Source organism: Lampris incognitus, chromosome 10 (assembly GCF_029633865.1).
Source record: "Lampris incognitus isolate fLamInc1 chromosome 10, fLamInc1.hap2, whole genome shotgun sequence".
NCBI lineage: Eukaryota > Metazoa > Chordata > Actinopteri > Lampriformes > Lampridae > Lampris > Lampris incognitus.
This window is the reverse complement of record NC_079220.1, coordinates 17,081,875-17,104,599: the sequence shown is the minus strand read 5'-3', so window position 1 is coordinate 17,104,599 and position 22,725 is coordinate 17,081,875. Positions and strand designations below refer to the sequence as shown.

At 44.2% G+C, this 22,725-nt stretch overlaps 1 protein-coding gene across 1 annotated transcript in view; it reads right to left on the bottom strand.

Annotated features, from left to right (window-relative positions):
- The window catches only part of zgc:66474 (uncharacterized protein LOC327500 homolog), a 28,980-nt gene extending 24,995 nt beyond the window's left edge, over positions 1-3,985 (bottom strand). The window contains exon 1 of the mRNA XM_056288354.1: positions 3,878-3,985. Within this exon, the coding sequence (XP_056144329.1) occupies positions 3,878-3,985 (108 nt within the window). The remainder of the gene's footprint in view (positions 1-3,877) is intronic.
- Positions 3,986-22,725: the final 18,740 nt, after the last annotated feature.

Below are 22,725 nucleotides of genomic sequence, written 5' to 3'. Positions count from 1 at the left end.
GCTCCTGGGCATATCTTTGCATAGTTGCTCTTGATGCTCTGACTCCAGCCTCAGTCCACTCCTTGTGAAGCTCCCCCAAGTTCTTGAATCAGCCTTGCTTGACAACCCTCTCAAGGCTGCGGTCATCCCTGTTGCTTATGCACCTTTTCCTACCACACTTTTCCCTTCCAGTCAACTTTCCATGGATATGCTTTGATACAGTACTCTGCGAACAGCCAGCCCTTTCAGCAATGACCTTCTGTGGCTAATGGGGTATTGTCAAGAGGAAGATGAGAGACACCAGACCCAACAATGCAGACGAGCTGAAGGCCGCTATCAAAGCAACCTGGGCTTCCATAACATCTCAGCAGTGCCACAGGTTGTTTGTCTCCATGCCACGCCGCATTGATGCAGTAGTTCATGCAAAAGGAGCCCCAACCAAGTATTGGGTGCATAAATGAACATACTTTTCAGAAGGTCGACATTTCTGTATTATAAATCTTTTTTGATTGCTCTTATGTAATATTCTAAACTGGATTTTTGATTTTCATGGGCTGTAAGCTGTAATCATCAAGATTAAAGCAAAAAAGGCTTGACATATTTCACTTCATGTGTAATGAATCTAGAATATATGAAAGTTTCACTTTTTGAAGTAAATTACAGAAAATAATGAACTTTTCCACAATATTCTATTTGGTACGTGATTGACTATCATGTGTGTGTGTTTGTGTGTTCACCAGAACGTCTGTTGCCATCCGCCTCCACCGCCCATTATGCCTCATCCCCCACCTAGTGATGATTCTCTGCTGCACTTGGTGGGCCACCTCTGCCACTTCCTTCTCACCTGGCCCCTCTGGAGTTGGGTGCTCCCTGCTGGGGCTGCTGACAACCTCTGTTCCAATGGTCTGTTGTCCCGCAGTTCTAGCAGCCCTCAGTCACTTCTATGCTGACACTACCGCTTGTCATTTGCTTTCTGCACCTGGCTCTTCCTCGGCTATGCCCTTAGCCAGTGCCTTGAGCCTGAGATGCTTGAAGCTAGGCCATCTGAAATTTGACCGCTAATATTTCTTGTTTGTCTGTTCTTTTCAGTGTAGGCAGTTGCCACCTTTTCTGCATGAATGGCATAATCTCATCAGGTCCAGCTTGCCGGTTTCCCAGCCAACACAATGTCTCTTGAAATAGCGAGTGATATCTTATCGGAAACTGTCAAGTACACACATCTTCAGCTATCGTTCACAGTTTGAATCATCATTAGGATTTTGTGGCCTCGTCATAATGCTGGTTCCACCGAACACCTTTTCTAGGAGTACAACTGTCTCTCCTTGTTGTTGTTTACAGCTTCGTACCACATCCCATCTCATGGTTGGGTTGAACTGGTCTCGCAGTCTGGTCAACGAGCCCTCTGCTATGGGACTAAAGCCTGTTGGTTACTGGTGTCCTGCCCAGTTGTATCTTGTTGGGGCCAGTTTCCTTGCACCTGTCCTCACTTCAGCTGGAGTTGGAATTGCAGCAGCCTTCTCAATACTGGTAATATTGGTCTATTATTTCTCTTAGTGCCCTCACATGTTAGTCTTCTCCTGCCGTATTGATGTCTGGCAGGTCTTCTGCGACTTGCTGAATTTCTGTCAGTGCCATGGCCTATAGTCCCACATCAGCGTATTGGCTGCATTTTTCCCTGGTACTGGGTTTGGGACTTAAATCACAGGAAGCTGGATGCACATTGTGCCATCTTCATCCTTCAGGGCCTTGTCTTTATCAATGGACGGCAGTATTTGTCCTGGTGTTTGAGGCACTGACATTGCTGCTGCAGCTACTGCTGCTGTCTCTGCCACCACATCTGCCTTTAGGGCAGGGCGGCTGCTGATGCTGTGGGTGCTGCCTGTTGCTGTTTGTGGCGAGCTCTTCCTCTGGTGTGTGCTGACACAGGGCTGTCTTCCCATTCTGGTTGATAGTTAGTCATCACCTCATCATCATCTTCCTCCTTGCCTGGTTGTAGTCACGTCAGGTCAGGGTACAGTGCATCTGATTGGCCAGGTTGCAGCACTGGGTAGGGTGATGGGTCTGGGTAGACCTGCCCTTGTCCAAACACCAGGCGAAGGCGTCTTCTTTACCTGGTGTTTGCAGCTGGCAGGTGTGGAGTGGTTTATGGTGGCGAATGCATCAGGACCATTTCCTCTTGGTGACACTTAGGCATTTGTTTAGTACCCCCCCTTCTGCTCCATCTCCTTTTTGACTTTCCTGTTTTTTTCCTTCCTTCTCGCTTTTCTGTCTGTTCTTTCCCCACGTAAAAGCTGGCCCAACTTACTTCTTCTCTACCTTTCCTTTCTTTCTTTTTAATTCTCTTTGTCTCGTTATCAATATTCTTTTAGCTTATTTCTTAATTGTTCCAGCTGTCTTATGCTAAAAGAGACACTATTTGGGAACCCTATTTTTTTCCCAGAGTCTCAGCTGCATACACCCCTCTGGACCACACTTCTCACATATTTTTGCTTGCCCTGATAGTCAGTCCTCTCTTCTTCTCCTTCAATGATTTGCTGTGGTATTTACTAATTTCTTTGTCTCTCTCTCTCTCTTTTTAATCATTCCCTTATGCTAAATTTTTATTCTTATAGTCCGTTGGCTTTATGCAGACACAATATTGCCCTAACCATATAATAAACCCCCTTTTTCTTATGGTCTGCAATTTTTTTTATTGCAGACACAATGTTGTCCCTAATCACCTACCCAATTTGTCTCAAGCTCATTCCGAATCATCATATGATGATAGAAAATGCAGCAAATATGATCATTAGCAGTAGGAGGGATACCATGGCATTTTCCCTTATCTTGCTTCAAAACTCCTTGTTTTTCTCATGTAATTCACTCATAACCTAACTTGTTCTCACTCAACACTCTACTTTTATATTTATATGGTCTGACCCTTTAAACTCTTGATCAGACACAATAGGCTTAACTATATGGCATCTCGTTGCACTCAGAACATCGCAGGATTACTAAATTCAACATGGATAAGTATATATGAGGTCTTTCTTAACAATGCAGGAGAACTAACAGTTTTATCATTTTATCCTAGAATTATTTGTTAGTGAGCCATCATCCCAAAAGTGCTTACTCTTCAGCTATTTCTAGTGAGCTTTAATACTGTGTCCTCCGTTCAAATGGGAGCCCCATATCACTGGCTCTGTCCTATGTGCTCTCCAGTGGCCTCTTCTCATCCCAGGAGTCAATTACGATCTTCCTGCTAGGGAGGCAAAGATTTTGGGTCTTAAGTGATGGTTGTTCCCTTCACCAGCTGCGTGTAGATTCAACCTGTGGGATTTGAAGAGTCCAAATCAGTGAATTAGGAATCCCACGTGAGCCCCCAAATTGCTGTGGTAATACCATACCAGACTACTCATTTGTCTAAACAGAGAGGATTCAGAGACAAAGTTCTTTGCAGTACTATCCAGGGTTCGTACGGGTGCTTGAAATCCTTGAAAATGCTTGAATTTTAATGTTGTGTTTTTAAGGTTTGAAAAATGCTTGAATATTGGGTCTAGTGCTTGTTAATGCTTGAAATTGTAATCATATATATTTCACAACAAATAGAAATCTCACTCAATAGACCGCTTATTAAAGAGAGAGAAATAAAATAGTCAGGAGAGGAGAGGACGCTGGCGCGTTTGGCTGCCGCTTCTCCCTCCGAAAGTTTTAAGTTTTAAGTTTTGCTTTCCTTGCTGCTACTTTTGCTACTTCTTTTTGGCAAATCTACTACTTTTCACTCTGCCCTTTCAATTGGCTGACTAAAACGGACTACGGATAACCAACCAATGTGGATCTCAAACAAACCTCCACGGCAGTGCTAGGCTACTGCTTTAGGACACCTCTCAGTGTTCTAAGCGTTAGCTTGGACACTTACCGGTGTTGACGGTCTTCTTCCACTGCTACGCTGAAAGGTAGCCCCCGGGCAGGACTCCACCTGTCCCGGCGCGGTTTTACCCTCGCTGGCTGGGACCGCTGCTTTCATTTTGAGCCAACCTAACTCCCATGTGACGGACGTCTTACACCTCCGCTCAGCTCAAAGGTACTCCCCGGGCAGGCTTTCACCTGTCTCGGTGCGGTTAGCACTCGCTGGCTGGGACCGCTGCCTTCTACCTGAGCCAGCTAGCCCCCTTCAGCTCCCAACCTGATGGGCCCAGGTGGGCTAGTCTCTCCATCTGCCTCGCTGTGGTTGATCCTGTTCCACCTTCTATCCCTTCGTCTGTCACAGCCATCATTCACCTCCAACGCTCTCCTTCTCAGCCTCGGTCATGGCGCTACGCTACACATCCATGCAACTCCTCCGGCTAAACCACCAAACTCCTACTTCCACGGAACTCATCCCCTCAATAAAAATTCTCATTCTCAACAAATTTATCACTGATAACAAACTGGACCTACTCTCTCTCACTGAAACCTGGCAAAAATCCCTGGACTATCTGCTTAACCAAACCGCTGTTATCTGTCCTGTACGCGTGTTTACTTATCTCTGTTTGTATGCTCCTATGTAAAGCGTCTTTTGAGTATTAAGAAAAGCGCTATACAAATTTGATTTATTATTATTATTATTAGTCAAATTAAAAAATGTTAACCGCTCTCTCTGGTGGGCTTCGCATGAGCCTTTGCGTGTGTGACATGCTGGTCTGTTGTCATGTGTGATGTCGCCCCCAAGCAGACAGAGCGTCGGACCAACATGCCAGGAGGATGTCATTTTAATGAATGGTGCCTGGAAAACATAAAATATAAAACATGGCTCAAACATGGAGCAAACCGACATGTGGCATACTGCAAAGTATGCAGAAAAGAGATTCATCTTTTCGCAATGGGAGAATCTGCACTCTCCAGTCACATGAAAGGTAAGTCACACAGGTGTACTAGCTACCACGTTAGCCCTACATGTTAATTATAATTTATTTATGCTAACCACTAGCTACATGCTAGGCGTACGTGATGTAGAAGCACTGTGCTATATAGGATGTGTAAGTGGTAGGATTATTCTGACCAGCCGCACCGCTCTCACCCGCGGGGTGTTTGTATCTCGGGACCGATCACCGTGATTGGTCGGGGCGGGGGTCTTGACTAGAAACACCGTGTCGTGTCGAAGCTGGCTGCTGCTGGATACGCGGGAGACCGTAGCTGCACGACACGGTGTTTCTCGTCGAGACCCCCTGGAGATCAGTCATCAGACGGCCGAGGTAGACGGGGTGTATTGGCTGTCGGTTATTCAGCCGGGGGAGGCTGAATCTTTTACTGTATGTCCTATTACTGTGTATGTAGGCTATGTATGTATTGCGTTTGTGTGTATATGTGCACACACATACACACACACTATATTTTAAGCATCTTACTGATACTTCAGAGTAAGTTTAAAAAAAAAAATGTCCCCTTATTTTTGGTGGTAGGAAAAAAGCATCAAGATCTGCTGAGAGCATTTCAAAACCCAGGTCCTACAGTGGGGGATTTTTTCCAGCTGACAAGCCACGCATCAAACACAGCTACATCCACACCAGCAACCAGGAGTATGGAGAGTGCAGTGGAAGCAGCCAGTGGAGTAACAGCTCCCCGTCTACCAGCTTCTGGGTCTTCTAATCCACATCAAACAACCAGCAAGACCCCAAGCAACTTAACTTCATATGTTAGCTCTAATCCAACACTGAAAGCAGAAATATGTTGGGCAATAAAAGTTGTAACCAGTCACTATTCCTACAAGTCATGTGAGAACGAAGGAGACACTTTCTGAACCATGTTCCCTGACAATGATATTGCAAAGCAGTTTTCTTGTGGAGAGAGCAAAGTGGCATACCTTGCCACATTTGGGATTGCTCCTCATTTTTCTTCCTTAATGAAGAACATAGCGAAGAAAGAGTCTGGATATGTACTTCTGTTTGATGAAAGTCTAAATCAGGAAATGAAGTGCCAGATTGACATGCATGTGAGATTCTGGAACAATAACCAAGTACATTCAAGGTACCTGACATCATTTTTCTTGGGTCATCACGCTGCAGAGCAAATTCATGAGAAGATTGAAAAGGTGTGTTCAGATATAGGCTTCCAGAACCTGATTCAGTTGTCGATGGACGGCCCAAATGTGAATTGGAAGGTCTTCTCTCTGGCCCAGCAGAACATTGAAAAGCAAACTGGGAGGAAAATGCTAAATGTTGGAAGTTGTGGTTTGCACACACTACACAATGCCTTTAGAGCAGGCTGTGCATCCACAGACTGGGACCTAGGAGATGCTCTGTCCAGCCGTAAATGGCTATTTAAGGATGTCCCCGCTCATAGGGAGGAGTAGTGCTCTTCAGATTTTGCCCTCTCTGAAAACATACATCAGTGCTGCCAAATCAAAAAAGGTTACAGAACCGTGCACAAAGTCTTTCAAGAAAGCTGAGATAATTGTGCACGACGACCTCTTCCCAGCAAAACTCAACTTCTTTCTAATGGTTGCCAGGGAAATCACACCATTTTTAAAGCTATACCAAACTGACAAACCCATGCTGCCATTTATGTGCAATGATCTCACAACTATGCTGAAAAGTCTAATGGAGAAGTTTGTCAAGTCGAGTGTGATGAAGAATGCAACTAACCCTGTAAAGCTTCTCAAAGTGGACCATGAGGACACAGATAACCACATGGATGTGACCAAACTGAAAGTAGGATTTGCTACAGAGCGAGCCTTGGAGGAACATGTGAAGAACTCTGGAGCGGAGAGGCTCAGGTTTGAGTTCAGGCAGAGCTGCAAGCTTTTTTTGATGAAGATGTTGTCTAAGCTTTTTGAAAAGGCACCAGTTAAATATCCTCTGGTGAGGAGCCTGTCTTTTCTGGATCCAAGGGGGCTCCTCAACAACAAAGAGTTGAGTGTCCAAAAACTCACCACTACTCTCCGACTTCTTGTGGAAACTGGCCGCATTGAGGAAAAGTGCTGTGATGATGTGCTCAGGGAGTTTGGCCACTTTTTTGACCACAACCTGATGTCAACCTAAGATTACTTTAGAAAGTTCAGTCCACAGAGTGATAGGTTGGATGAATTTTACCATGAACTTTTATCCAACAAAGCAGAGTTTCGCCATCTATGGGAGGCAGTAAGACTTGCCCTACTCCTCTCGCATGGTCAAGCTTCTGTTGAGAGGGTTTTTTTCCATTAACAAGGAGATGATGGTGGAGAACCTCAAAGAACATTCACTGATTGCTCAGCGGATCATCCATGACCATGTGCGCTTTGTTGGGGGGGCTGCAAAACATAGGGTACACAAAGGAATTGCTCCTTTCTGCATCTGCTGCCCGGCAAAAATACTACATGTACCTAGATGATGAAAGACGTCAAAAGCAAGATCAACAGAAACAACAGAAGAGAAAAGCATTAATGGATGAGATAACAGAGATGAAGGTGAAAAAGAAGAGGATGGAAGAGGATGTGAAAGTCCTGGTGAAATCTGCTGATAGCAATGCAGAAAAAGCTGAATCAGAGGGCAAACTACCTCATTTCAAAGTCAAACAGACTCAGAAGAGCAGCAAAAGAAAAAGAGAAAAATCTTGAGGCTTTTGAGAAAACATTGGCAGAGAAGATGAAGGAACTGAATGACACTCTTTAAATGGTCCTTAACCATTTGGCCGCCGCCTTACCTTGAAGGATTTTGTGTCGGAGCTGTTTTTTTTCTCAACAGAAAGGGCCACTAACTTAAGCTGATTTGTTTTTTTGATTGGTTTTTTGATTTGTTTTGATTTGCACAACATGCTCCTGAGTTAATGTGTTCTGCAACAGTGTGGTTAATAAAAAAGAGAAAATGCCATTTTGAGGTTACATGAATTTGTCTCACATTATGCAATTTACAACTGCTTACGGTACTGGAAAAGCTTGAAAACTGACCTTGAAAGTCCTTGAAAAGTACTTGAATTTGACCATGAAAAAGGTGTACGAACCCTGACTATCACACTTTATTAACGCTTGCAAACATTGCACACATTACCAAAGTGCCCCTGCCCCGAGAGGCCCCTCCTTTATAGTAAGCAGGTGTGCTCCCTATGAGGGGTGACTATAGGGCAGTTGTTCATTCTTCTCTCTATCTCATGTTTTTCAGCTCACATCCCACCAAGGCCACTTCACCAATTACTTTGTGCAAACCTGCATACAAACTTGCTACATTCAGGGCAAAGGCAAAACTACCATCTGCTTATGTGAAAGGGGAACAACCATCCCTGAGCCGAGGGTGGGGGGGGGCTAAAAGTACATCTGCTGCCATCTTACAATGCTGTGATTGCAACTATTCCCCAATCCTCATTGAATCATACACATGGCCATGGCCATTGTAACTCTAGTTAGTGGTCAAAGCAATTTGCATATGAAACCGATTGCTGTATTCCGTCATGCAATTGTGCTGTTTACAAGGGTGGGGATTCTTGCAGTCAGTTTAGACCAACAGAGTCACTTAGATCTGATAGATAAAACGTTTCCAGATGAGTGGGTTCAACTTTCTTGGATACATTTGCTTATCAACTAACAGTCAACAATACGCCTATTAGTTCACTTGGGGTGGTACGGTGGCCCAGTGGTTCACACTGTTGCCTCATAGCAAGAAGGTTCTTGGTTCGAACCCCAGGCCATCCCAGGTCCTTTCTGTGTGGAGTTTGCATGTTCTCCCCGTGTCAGCGCGGGTTTCCTCCGGGTGCTCCGGTTTCCTCCCACCATCCAAAAGACATGCATGTTAGGGTTAATACTTCTGCCTGTGCCCCTGACGAAGGCAATGGAAAGAAGAACTGGAGTTGGTTCCTAGGCACTGCACAGCGGCTGCCCACTGCTCCTAGCTACCCAGCTAGGATGGGATAAATGCAGGAGTGAATTTCATTGTATGTATGTATAAATGACAGTGTAAATAAAGTGTTAAATAAAGTATGAATAACAAATAAACTATTTCTATTCTATTCTTGGAGAAGGCATGTTGGCTGTCATGGTATGGGTGGTTAAAGATTAAAAGTAAGCAAACATTATATATTATTAGTTGGCAGACATTTTTCACACACAGGTTGTATAATCATTAAATTGCCTTCACAGCTATATTTTAAAAAAACAAATCTCAAAGTAATTGCAAAACTACACTAGGGTCAGCATTGCAAACAAATATCCTTTCTGATAGTTTCTCTTGCTGCTATATTTAATATTTTGTTCAGCTGTGGAAAGGGTGCAAATGCAGCAACACTGTTGACTCTGATTCATTTGAAATGGACCTCCAGTTGTTAGAGTGGTTGATCATCAATACAAATACAAGTATTGCCATTGTTGTCAGTGGATTCTTCAGAGTTGTAGTTTTAATGATTAAAAAAAAAATTTAGCCTCGGATATCACAGCCAAATCATTATTCACACCACAAAACAACAGTTTATTGCAGCTAATATAATGATTATAATGCCATTTCAATTTTCACCCTGTAGATAAAATTTAGATTTTAGTGTAAAATGTAATGTAGTAAATGAAAACGCAATGTAGTACTGCAACCAGTATTCCAGTGTTAACTGTGGTAATGATGTAATGTTTTAATGTAAGTCTTTTTTTTGTCATTGTTATCATGTAATCAGTTATTTCTAACAAATGGGTGTTTTGGAAAGGATGATGTCGGTGTTGGCTTTGCGTAGATAGACTGTCTAATGGACACTGAAAGGGAGGCTAGCCATCTCATCTGAACTGGTCTCTGTGCGCTACACTGTGCTGTCAACAGATGGGGGACTTGCAGAAATAAGAGCAGGCACTGGTTCCATCTGGGGGTTTACAATGTAGAAAACAACAAAGCAATATATATATATATATATATATATTTTTTTTTATTTATTTATTTTTTTTTTTTTTGATAGGCCTGCAGGGTTTTTCTTTTACGTTGTACTTCAGATGAGAGGGTGAGATGGGGGGAGAGCAATGCGGAGACAGAGAAAGAAGGGGAGAGAAAGAGGAGAGGTGGGGAACAGAAGAAGAAAAGAGCTCTTCAGAAATCCCAGATTCAATTCATTGGCCATGCATGGCTAGATAGGAAAAAAGACACAGGGACATGTGGGGGCGGAAGAGAGAGAGAGAGAGAGAGAGAGAGAGAGAGAGAGAGAGAGAGAGAGAGAGAAGGAGGAGAAAGTGGGAGAGATTTTTAACAAGGGTTTCCTTCACCCCAGGGACACCTATCTGTCTGCTCCTCTAACCAACAGACAGAGTAGGATGAGGTTTGGGATGGCAGGGTGGAGGTGGGGGATGGCAGGGTGAGGAGTCAGGGGAGTGGGAGGGGGAAGATGGTTGGAAGGGAGGAAGACAGAAGGGATGGAGAGAGGAAAAGGGGAGGGAGGCCAACAGCAGATCATCTACACCCTTCCTGTAGGGAGGAAAAGAGGAAAACTGCTGTTTGCTCAGTTAGCTGCGTGTGTGTGTGTGTACGTGTGTGTGTGTGTGTGTGTGTGTGTGTGTGTGTGTGTGTGTGTGTGTGTGTGTGTTGAATGGCTTAGTATGCATGTATGCTAAGTGTGGCAAGCACATGCATGTGCACTCATTCAAGTGTGTGCCAGTCGGTACATACGTGTGTGTGTGTGTGTGTGTGTGTGTGTGTGTGTGTGTGTGTGTGTGTGTGTGTGTGTGTGTGTGTGTGTGTGTGTGTGTGTGTGTGTGTGTGTGTGTGTGTGCGTGCGTGCGCGCGCGCGCGCGCGCGCGTGCATGCTCATGGACGTGTTTACATGTGACTGGTTAGTATGTTTAGAATGGATCTTGTTTGTGGCTGTGGAAGAGTGGATGTTGAGAGTGCGTGTGTGTGTGTGTGTTCATGGACGTTTTTACACGTGACTGGTTAGTATGTTTCCAATGGATCTTGTGTGTGGTTGTGGAAGTGGATGTTGAATGTGTGTGTGTGTGTGTGCGTGTGTGTGTGTTGTATAACACATGTATCATTAGCCACAAATTATACAGAGTGAGAGAAAGACAGATGCTCGTGTTGGCACAATTTATTTTTTCCGTCTTTCTCCCCCAGTCCTGCAATCTCCAACCCCTGGAAAGAAAGGGAGAAACGGAGAGAGAAAATGGGGAGAGATGGGTCATAAAGAGAGAGGAAAATAGTGTGTGTGAGAGTTAATCTAATACATGTAGCATGATTAAAGCCAAAAACTCATTGCTGTTGACACGTCGGATTAATGCCGTGCGCACAAAAAGGATATTGCACAGAGAAGAGTTAAACTGCAAAGATAGAGGTGTATTAAAAAAGAGTGACAGAGAGAGAGAGGGGGGGTTCTATATGTTATAGATTTGTACTTTAACCACCTACACCCTGTCAGCGGTATACAGTGGGGGTCTCTGCCTTTACCCCACCCACCCCATCCCTCCTCAGCCCCTGGGGGGCAAGATAATATTCTACGCTTGGTCCCTCCCCCCTCTCCTCCCCTTTTTTCCTGTCTTTCTCTCACCACTATATGTAACACCGCCAGTGATGGTATAGATTGTTTGATGTAGGCTGAAATACTCATTTTATTCCCTCTCCCTCTCTTGTTCTCCCTCTCTCTCTCTCTCTCTCTCTCTCTCTCTCTCTCTCTCTCTCTCTCTCTCTCTCTCTCTCTCTCTCTCTCTCTCTCTCTCTCTCTCTCTCTCTCTCTCTCTCTCTCACCCTCCCGTAACCAAACTCGCACCACCACTGTACTGCGCACTGCCTCTCTCACCACCTGTTAGCGCGGACCCCCATGCATTGAGATCCGATTGTCTGTGAAGGAATCCTCTTCACTCAACGCAATCAAAGGTAGGAAAGATAACACATGGAGCTCATGGGATCGTTCAGTTGCAATATCTGCATGACTGCATTTTCATTAAGGCATCTTCCTTTATGTCTACTCTCTCTCTCTCTCTCTCTCTCTCTCTCTCTCTGTTTATTCATCCATCTGTGTCTCCATCTCTCTCGCTCTTTCCCCCCCCCCTCTTAATTGGGGGTGTGACACAGGTGTGCATCATATTGTTAACCCCCACGGCTCTCTCAGTTCTGCTGCCAGCTCACTTTGTGTGCACACTGAGTTAATCTGCATCCTGTATAGTTAGTTCATTGCTGAGAGCTCTCTTGGCTACTTACACACCCAGTTCAACTTTAATTCATTAACTTCCATTTTCATCCAGAGATGGCATTGACGACTTAGCAGCAGTCAAGTCCTATTTGATAAAAGGAAAACACATCGGAGGGATGACTCCACTCCCTCTTTCCCTTCACTGCCCACTAAGACTATCTTACCCCTTCTCTCTCTCTCTCTCTCTCTCTCTCTCTCTCTCTCTCTCTCTCTCTCTCTCTCTCTCTCTCTCTCTCTCTCTCTCTCTCTCTCTCGCTCGCTCGTCCGCTTGCGCTCGGCTTGAATTTCAACCTTAACTGTGAATTGACGGCTTTACATTACTTCAGAACCATCATCCTGAGCCAGGAATGTGTTTTGTCCATCTTTCTTGGGAGTCACCTGTAGCTCATATGCAAGCACTGCTAAACTTTAGTTGTGATTCAACAATGATGGCTTGTCATTTTAATTTCAACTCACAGACATTCATTTTCATCAACAACTGACATTTATGAATTTGAAAGAGTCAAGTCCAGTTTGAAAAACTATATATATAAAAAAAGAATTGAAGGAATGACAACGCTGCTGTCTCTCTCTGCTTGAATTTAAACTTTGGTTGTGATTTAAGGTGTATTATTGCTCATACAGTGATCCAAAACCATCCATCGCCTGGTAATTTCCATAAACATATTTTTCCTATCTTTTTTGGGATTCACCTGTAGCACACTTGCGTGCACCAACATATATTATGCCAAATCTGCTAGTCACCTGAACTTTGGCTGTGGTGTAGCATTGACCGCTGGTCTGATCTGTAAACATGTGAACTTCATTGAGTTGACTATTTGTTTCGGAGGGGTGAGGGTGAGTGGATAAAACCCAGCAAGACAGTTTCTGTCTGTGCGGCGCTGTCAGCCGTCAGGCAGCATGTAGACTGACAGTATCACGCAAGGTAAATGGACTCACCAATCAGCTTTTCAATGGGCCACAGGAGGCTTCGCCTTCTGGTTTGTCTGTCTGCACGCTCCCAGACACGTATGAACACAGGCGCATAGACAACACGGGGGTGGGGGTGACAGAACGAGACAAAGTGTGTAAGTAAAAGAGAGACAGGAGAGCCAAGGAGTCAACGAAGCAAAGGAGGCACACGAAACGACGAGATAACATAAATTCAGTGATGGAACGAGTGAAAGAGACAGCGTGTTACAAAGAGTAGGAGGGAGGGAGAGAGAGAGAGAGAGAGAGAGAGAGTGGATGCCACCTAAGAAAGTAACCATATGAAGAATATGGCGCATGAGTGACTGGCAGTTGAGATAGGTACATGAAGAAGTGGCTGATACACTAGAGAGAGAGAGAGAGAGAGAGAGAGAGAGAGAGAGAGAGAGAGAGAGAGAGAGAGAGAGAGAGAGAGAGAGAGAGAAAATTAAGTGTACCCTCATCATCATATCAGTCTTCAGCTTAACTCCCCAGCACTGAGGATCCTGCCAGTAATCCTGCTTTGACTGGATATCAGTCTCTGGTCCCTGTGGCTTTCACTTTCATGTGTGAGAATGTTTCCAGTGATAAACATTCATTCCCATTAAACTAAATAGCGCTAAATCAGCGCTAATAACCTTCGGTTGAACCACGTTGTTTTGAAAAACACCCCCAGGAGATATAGTGTGCCTTAATTGATGGCTTGAAAGGATGGAGTGTTTTGAGTTTGCTGAATGTGATTTGCAATCAAAATATTTTCATCTTGAATAAGTTTGTTTAGTGTGTGTGTGTGTGTGTGTGTGTGTGAGTGATAGAGAGAGAGGGAGAAAGAATACAGAGTTCACTCCAGCAACTTGTTAACAAATTGTTAGAGAAGCTATTAAGGGAGCTGTGAATGATGTCATGCCTGCCAGGCACAGCAGTTTCTATTGCTCAGCGGTTTCACCTAATCTCACCAGAACACTGATTTCGGAGCCCATCACTGATTATTCAAAGTATTTACAACCTTAAAAGCCGATGCCACGGTTATTCCCAGTCCGCATGTGTAGTGACGAGCCACTTCTGACAGTCTGACCAATCTGTCACCAATCGAGCTGTCTGCCACTTGTTTGAAGTACACACACATCCTTCCTGTTCAGAGCCAAATGCTAAAGTTATTCCTGCTGTAGTTACTATACTATGGGTGAATTGGAGACGGATTACATCATTGGCCAACTGTTTTTCTCACTGTTTTCCCGGGTAGTTTGGGTGACTCCCGTGTATTCATTTCCCACTTAAATTCTTGTAGGCTATGTATGTATGTAATACGTAGAAGTACCTGAGTCTGAGATTGGTAATTCTTACATGCATGTATTTCTGGGTTGTGAGAGTATGCTGGTGTGCCTTGACTGCCGCTTCTCCTCTCAAAATGTTAAATTATATTTACTGGTTGGTATCGCTCAATTTTATTTTAAGATTGTAGGCATTTATTTTTTTATTATTTTATTTTCCCCTTCTACTGCTTGCTGAGTGCTGAGGATTGTTTTAAGACCTGTTTTTCTGTGGACTCTACTAATTCATTCATAGCGAGGTTGAGAACCATGTTGACTTTACCATTTTTCTTGACTTGTTTCGATTCTCCCCTCAAGTTCCTTTTTGGATTCCAGCCTCTGATTTACCAAACTAACTACCTGCATATCGTCACCATGCCTTCTTACCTGGACTGATCTCTGTTTTACCAGGATTTTGCTGTCTTGTATGGTATTGTATGAGGAAGCCGGGAGTTGCAGAGAAGTGTGTAGGAGTGGTGCAGGATATGTATGAGGGAAGTGTGACAATGGTGAGGTGTGCAGTTGGAATGACAGATGGGTTCAAGGTGGGGGTGGAATTACATCAAGGATCAGCTCTGAGCTCTTTCTTGTTTGCAATGGTGATAGACAGGTTAACGGACGAAATCAGGCAGGAGTCTCTATGGACTATGATGTTTGCGGAGGACATTTTGACCTGTAGCAAGAGTAGGGTGCAGGTTGAGGAGAGCCTGGAGAGGTGGAGGTATGAACTGGAGAGAAGAGGAATGAAAGTCAGTAGGAGCAAGATGGAATACCTATGCATGAATGAGAGGCAGGACAGTGGAATGGTGAGGATGTAAGGAGTAGAGGTGATGAAGGCGTATGAGTTTAAATACTTGAGGTCAACTGTTCAAAGTAACGGAGTGCAGAAGAGAGGTGAAGAAGAGAGTGCAGGCAGGGTGGAGTGGGTGGAGAAGAGTGTCCGGAGTGATTTGTGACAGAAGGTTACCAGAAAGAGTTAAAGGGAAGGTTGTGAGACCAGCTATATTACATGGTTTGGAGACAGTGGCACTGACCAAAAGACAGGAGGTGGAGCTGGAGGTGGCAGAGTTGAAGATGCTAAGATTTTCATTGAGAGTGATGAAGGACAGGATTAGAAACAATTATATTAGAGGGACAGCTCAAGTTGGACGGGTTGGAGACAAAGCAAGAGAGGCAAGGTTGAGATGGCTTGGACATGTGTGGAGGAGAGATGCTGGGTATATTGGGAGAAGGATGCTAAATATGGAGCTGCCAGGGAAGAGGAAAAGTGAAAGGCCAAAGAAGAGGTTTATGGATGTGGTGACGAAGGACTTGCAGGTGGCTGGTGTGACAGAGGAAGATGCAGTGGACAGGAAGAAATGGAAATGGATAATCCGCTGTGGTGACCCCTAACAGGAGCAGCCGAAAGTAGTAGTAGTAGTAGTAGTAGTAGTAGTTGTAGTAGTTGCTGTCTTGTATGGATTTGGATTTTGCTCTGTTCCCGGACCATTCACCAGGCTCTCTCTCAGGATTCCAACATGATTCAGATAAAGTATTCCCCTGCCAAACTGCATGGCGTTCAGTTTTAATGACGGAAACCTCCATCGCCCTACGGGACCATCGCGACCTGGGAATGGTGCATCCGGCTGCCTACTGCCATAGGGGCTGGTGCAGAAAATACATATTCAGCAAGCCAATTAACTGCAACATTCACTCATTCTGGACGACGGCTCATCTCCCAAACAAATACAGCAATGATGGCCCTGGTATTAATATCAACTCCTTCAAAACTGTGGATAAAGTGCCAAGTTTTCCACCCCTCTGCCCCCTCATCAACTACATTTAAAGACTCTACCTCATTTGCTCTGCTCAACACTTGGTCTCTCAATAAAAAAAAAAGAAAGAAAAAAATCCCTTCTGGGGGTATCCAGGTGGCGTAGCAGTCTATTCTGTTGCCTACCAACGCTGGCATCGCCAGTTCAAATCCCTGTGTTACCTCCGGCTTGGTCAGGTGTCCCTACAAACACAATTGGCTCTGTTTGCGGGTGGGAAGCCGGATGTGGGTGTGTGTCCTGGTCGCTGCACTAGCGCCTCCTCTGTTCAGTCTGGGCACCTGTTCAAGGGGGAGGGGGGAACTGGGGCGAATAGCGTAATCCTCCCATGCGCTACGTCCCCCTACCAAAACTCCTCACTGTCAGGTTAAAAGAAGCGGCTGGTGACTCCACATGTATCAGAGGAGGCATGTTGTAGTCTGCAACCCTCTCCAGATTGGCAGAGGGGGTGGAGCAACGACCAGATGGCTCGGTAGAGTGGCATAATTGGCCAGATACAATTTGGGAGAAAAAAGGGGAAAAAACACTCCTGATATAAGATGCTATGCCTTCAGCTCAGGGTGTGACTAGCACTGCTCTCTCAACCCACCTGCCAAACTGCCATTTCCCCACTTTCTCCCATTGATGCAGCCCACATTGAAGAGTTGATCACCAGATCTAAAGCCACCACCTGCTCACTGGATCCACTGCCATCTTCCTTGGTCAAGGCTTGTCTACCTTCACTGTGCCCTCTTATGGTGAGCATTGTGAACTCCTTTCTGCTGGCTGGTGCTGTTCCCCCCTCTCTTAAACTGGCTGCAGTCACTCCAACCCCCATGAAGCAAGGACTGGACCCAGATAATCTAGACAACTATAGGCCCATTTCCAACCTCCTGTTTCTTGCTAAAATTCGGGAGCAGGCTGTTTCTACCCAATTACAGTGTCACATGACTAACAATGACCTGTACGAACCTTTCCAATCAGGTTTTCAGGCCAAGCATAGCATAGAGGAGGCCAAAGCCATTAACGACCTTCTCATTGCCACTGATTCCCGCCATCTTAACATCTTCATCCTCCTGGACCTCCCTTGTAGATGCAACAGGGTTATCAAATGAGTCTCATAAATTTATTAATGAATAATATTTGTCATCCAGTATTTATAATTGAACCATTCAAATTGATGGAATAGCTAATGTTGCACCAATTGAAATACTTTACTTGGCAGAGGATGGTTCCAGTAAATACCTGGATGGCATGGTGGCCCAGTGGATAGCACTGTCGCCTCACAGCAAGAAGGTCCTGAGTTCAAAGCGAGGCTGTCTGTCCCAGGTCTTTTCTATGTAGAGTTTGCATGTTCTCCCAGTGTCTGCATGGGTGTGCTGCGGTTTCCTCCCACCATCAAAAAGACATGCATGTTAGGGTTAATACTCGTGTCTGTGCCCCTGACCAAGGCAATGGAAAGAACTGGAGGTGGTCCCTGGGTGCTGCAGTTGCACCTGCTCCTATACAATAGGATGGGTTAAATGCAGAGAACAAATTCGTTGTAAGAATGCAATGACAAAATAAAGTGACTTTCTTTCTTTCTTCTTACTGTCACAAAACAGGCAGGACAACTTCTTACTTCAGTGGAAACAATTTATTAGAACAATCAATCAAAAAGGGAAATCGACTAATGCTAATCAGCAATAATTATAAATGCATACTAATTAGGTACATTAAATAACAAGCAGCAATGTAATGATCGACGCAAAAAGGTGATATGAGGTAGTGAGGGCTATGTGAATAGCATGTGTTTGCGCGTGCGCGCGCATCTGTGGTGAAAGAAAGGGTGCACGTGGGAGCATGTGTGTGCGCGTGTGCATGCGGTGAGGAAATAGCGCTAAAAGAACATAGGGAGGTCAGAGAGAGGAGAGAGAGAGAGAGAGACAGAAACGGGGGAGGGGGGACAGCAGCCCATCCGCAATCTACCTGAAAGTAATTTTGCAAAGAAACAAAACTCAAAGTGACAAATGAACAAAAGAAAGGTCAATTGTTTGTCTAGCAAACTGTTTGGTTCAGTGTGCGCAACTGAATAGCAAAATTAATTTAAACAATGGTACTTTTCTCAAGTAACCCGGGAAGACTCAAACAAAATAAAAGTTAAAAGAAAAATTAAAAACTAACAATCGGGCTATGTAACACTACGTGAATCACAGTATGTATCTAGATCACGGATGATTTCCACTAACAAGGCTTTTCTCATGTGAGATAATTAAACCAACTATTAAACTAACTCTGAAACCACACTGTAAGACTAACTATGCCCAGATACCAGCCTTATTTGCGATTGCCTGTCCACGGTGATCAGCGGCTTATCCTGTTGTCTGACAAACAGCGTCGGGGACAGGTTCGGGAAAAGTCTCTTTTTTCCTGACAGCTCATCAGCTGAAAATCCTCAGTGCTTCGTCCGTCGTCTGAGAATTTTGAAGGAGTCTTAGTTGTGATTGCGTCAATGTATAAGAAATGAAAAGGGATCCGGTCGCCTTCTCTTTCTGTAAAATTAACTGCGTCTTGCAGGAAAACTAAGTTATAACAACTGCTTAGCGAATGAACAAGACCACGTTAACCTCCAATAAAACTGTGGCCAGCAGTAATGTGAAGACACATGGTCCTTTATTCTTCTGCAGAAAGGGTATCTGAGTGCTGTGCGTGCACAATCCACAGTGAGGGAGGACGAATTTCAAGTCTCCCGCAATTTTAAGGACGAAATTCCATCTCTGGATTATAACCAATGTCATTGCAGTATGAAGCCGGGTGAATTACACACGGGACATTCAAATATAATTTTAGGGTCTTTATTCCGATAGAAAAAATATGTCTAGATAAAAGGTAAGGGGTTCACAACATCCCACTTTAGCTCTGTGGGTGTGAGAAGGTTTTTTTTGGAGGGAACAATCACTTTAATTAAATGCAGCTCGAGATATATATACAGTGCATCCGGAAAGTATTCACACCCCTTCACTTTCCCCACATTTTGTTATGTTACAGCCTTATTCCAAAATGGATTAAATTCCTTTTTTTTCTCATCAATCTACACACAATACCCCATAATGACAAAATGAAAAAGGTTTTGTAGAAATTTTTGCAAATTTATTAAAAATAAAAAAATGGAATATTGCATGTACATAAGTATTCACATCCTTTGCTATGACACTCAAAATTGAGCTCAGGTTCATCCTGTTTCCACTGATCATCCTTGAGCTGTTTCTACATCTTGATTGGAGTCCACCTGTAGTAACTTCAATTGATTGGACATGATTTGGAAAGGCACACACCTGTCTATATAAGGTCCCGCTGTTGACAGTGCATGTCAGAGCAGAAACCAAGCCATGAAGTCAAAGGAATTGTCTGTGGACCTCCGAGACAGGATTGTATCGAGGCACAGATCTGCGGAAGGGTACAAAAAAATTTCTACAGCTTTGAAGGTCCCAAAGAGCACAGTGGTCTCCATCATTCGTAAATGGAAGAAGTTTTGATCCACCAGGACTCTTCCTAGAGCTGGCCGCCCAGCCAAACTGAGCAATCGGGGGAGAAGGGCCTTGGTCAGGGAGGTGACCAAGAACCCGATGGTCACTCTTACAGAGCTCCAGCATTCCTCTGTGGAGATGGGAGAACCTTCCAGAAGGACAACCATCTCTGCAGCACTCCACCAATCAGGCCTTTATGGTAGAGTGGCCAGACGGAAGCCTCTGCTCAGTAAAATGCACATGATAGCTCGCTTGGAGTTTGCCAGAAAGCACCTAAAGGACTCTTGGACCATGAGAAACAAGATTCTCTGGTCTGATGAAACCAAGATTGAACTCTTTGGCCTGAATACCAAACGTCACGTCTGGAGGAAACCAGCCACCTCTCATCACCTTGCTAATTTGATCCCTACAGTGAAGCATGGTGGTGGCAGCATCATGCTGTGGGGATGTTTTTCAGCGACAGGAACTGGGAGACTAGTCAGGATCGAGGGAAAGATGAATGGAGCAAAGTACAGAGAGATCCTTGATGAAAACCTGCTCCAGAGCACTCAGGACCTCAGACTGGGGCGAAGGTTTACCTTTCAACACGACAACGACCCTAAGCACACAGCCAAGACAACGAAGGAGTGGCTTCGGGACAAGTCTGTGAATGTCCTTGAGTGGCCCAGCCAGAGCCCAGACTTGAACCCCATTGAACATCTCTGGAAAGACCTGAAAATAGCTGTGCAGCGACGCTCCCCATCTAACCTTACAGAGCTTGAGAGGATCTGCAGAGAAGAATGGGAGAAATACCCCAAATATAGGTTTGCCAAGCTTGTAGCTTCATACCCAAGAAGACTTGAGGCTGTAATCGCTGCCAAGGGTGCCTCAACCAAGTACTGAGTAAAGGGTGTGAATACATATGTACATGCAATATTTCACTTTTTTATTTCTAATAAATTTGCAAAAATTTCTTCAAAACCTTTTTCGCTTTGTCATTATGGGGCATTGAGAAAAAAAAGGAATTTAATCCATTTTGGAATAAGGCTGTAACATAACAAAATGTGGGGAACATGAAGGGGTGTGAATACTTTCCGGGTGCACTGTATATAAAAAAAATACTTGTATAAATCCAAATACAATAAATACGGCAGTGGCAGCTTCTATGGATGAATATAAACAGTATTATACACCACTCTTCATAGTCACAAATGAAAATACAATGAGAAAATATAAAATAAAACCATCTCTATTACACTGTTGTATTAGCATTAGCTTATTGTTGTAATAGCATTAGCCTATTTTCTTGAAGTCTACAACAATGAAATCAATTAGCTAACTCTTGTTCTTATGCACAAACATACATATGCAACTCAAAGTTATACAAATAAAACTCATTGTTTGATTCACATTTGTAGACGGTTTTAACAAACCTCAAAGGTTGAAAGATCTTATGGCGGACACAAAACCCTCGCCATCCTCTGGTCTGCAATTGTTCACCTTCTCTCACATTGTGCCTTATTTGCTCTGCATAGTTAAAAAAAACATGGCCACAACGAACATTGTTCACTTCCTGACAGCTAGATACTGTCAACGATACACGTCCCATTCTTGAAGCGACAGTAACATAAATGTCAATATAACAGAAATAGGGACATACACCATGGTTTCCGAGTTTATAAGGATTTAAATTAGTTTCTTTACATTCTACACTTATACTCCTTTACCACCGGGTTACAAGTATAAGGTAAGAAAGTGGGTGGAGATCACTTTTGAGGTTTATCAGGGAGTTGTGCGTATTGTAGTTCATGGGCAGAGCCGCTCCCTACACCCTGCTGTCTTTAACACTGTCTCACACCATTCTCATTGACCACATGGAAACAGTTCTGGGCATCACTGAAACAACACTGGATTGGTTCAGATCCTACCTGACTGACCGACATTAGTATGTGTCACTTGAACACTCACAACCCCCCCGGCCCCTGTCAACCAAAGTGTCCTTCAAGGTTCTGTGCTTGGTCCCTTGCTGTTCATCATATACATGCTACCCCTGGGACAGATCATCCAAAACCACAGTCTTTCATTGCCATGCTGATGACACACAGGTTTACATCCACTCCAAACCCACCTCAAAATTTCCTCCCCTGTCTTTGATCTGTTGTCTTAAGGACATCAAAAACTGGATGACTTCAAACTAACTCAAGCTCAACAGCAATAAAACTTAGGTTATGTTGGTCGCTTCGAAAGCTCTGGTGAGTAAAGTAGGTGACCTTGTCCTGTCCATTGATGGCTGCTCTATTTGCCCATCCTCTGAGGTCAGAAACGTAAGTGTCATCTTAGACCCCACTCTATCCTTTGAGCCCCACATCAAATCTGTCACCAAATCTGACTTCTTCCACCTCCATAACATTTCCCGACTCCACCCATCCCTTACAGACCCTGCAGTGGAGACCCTCACACATGCTTTTGTTTCATCGCGCCTGGACTACTTCAATGGTGTCCTATTTTGGGTGTCAGGCAAAGCCCTGGTTAGGCTCCAGTATGTCCAGAACCCTGTGGCCAGGGTCCTCACATGCACCAAACCCTGGAAACACATCACTTCTACACTGTATCACCTTCCCTGGCTCCCTGTTAAATTCCGCATTGACTATAAGATCCTGCTCCTCACCTACAAGGCCCTTCATGGCCTTGCCCCCTCATATTTCTCCAACCTCCTCCGCATACATGCCCCTTCCCGTAGTCTCCGTTCCATTGACTCTGGACTCCTCACCATTCCAAAAACTAGACTTTGTCCAATGGTGGAGTGGACTTTCAATGTCACTGCCCTCCAGCTCTGGAACTCTCTGCCCCTGGCAACCCGTAACTTGGACTCCATCACCACCTTCAAAAACAGACTCAAAACTGACATGTTCAGGCTTGCTTTCCCCTCTGTGTGTCCTTTACATATATATTTTGTTACTATTCCTACATATTCAGAACTAATTCTTTTAACATTTCTATTACAGTTTATTTAATTTTTATTTATTTTCATCCCTGTTTCTTGTAGTTCTACAATACTGTTCAGTTCCCTTGGGTTTCCTGAGAGGCACTTTGAATCCAATGTATAATTGTTATTATTATTATCATTTATTATAATTA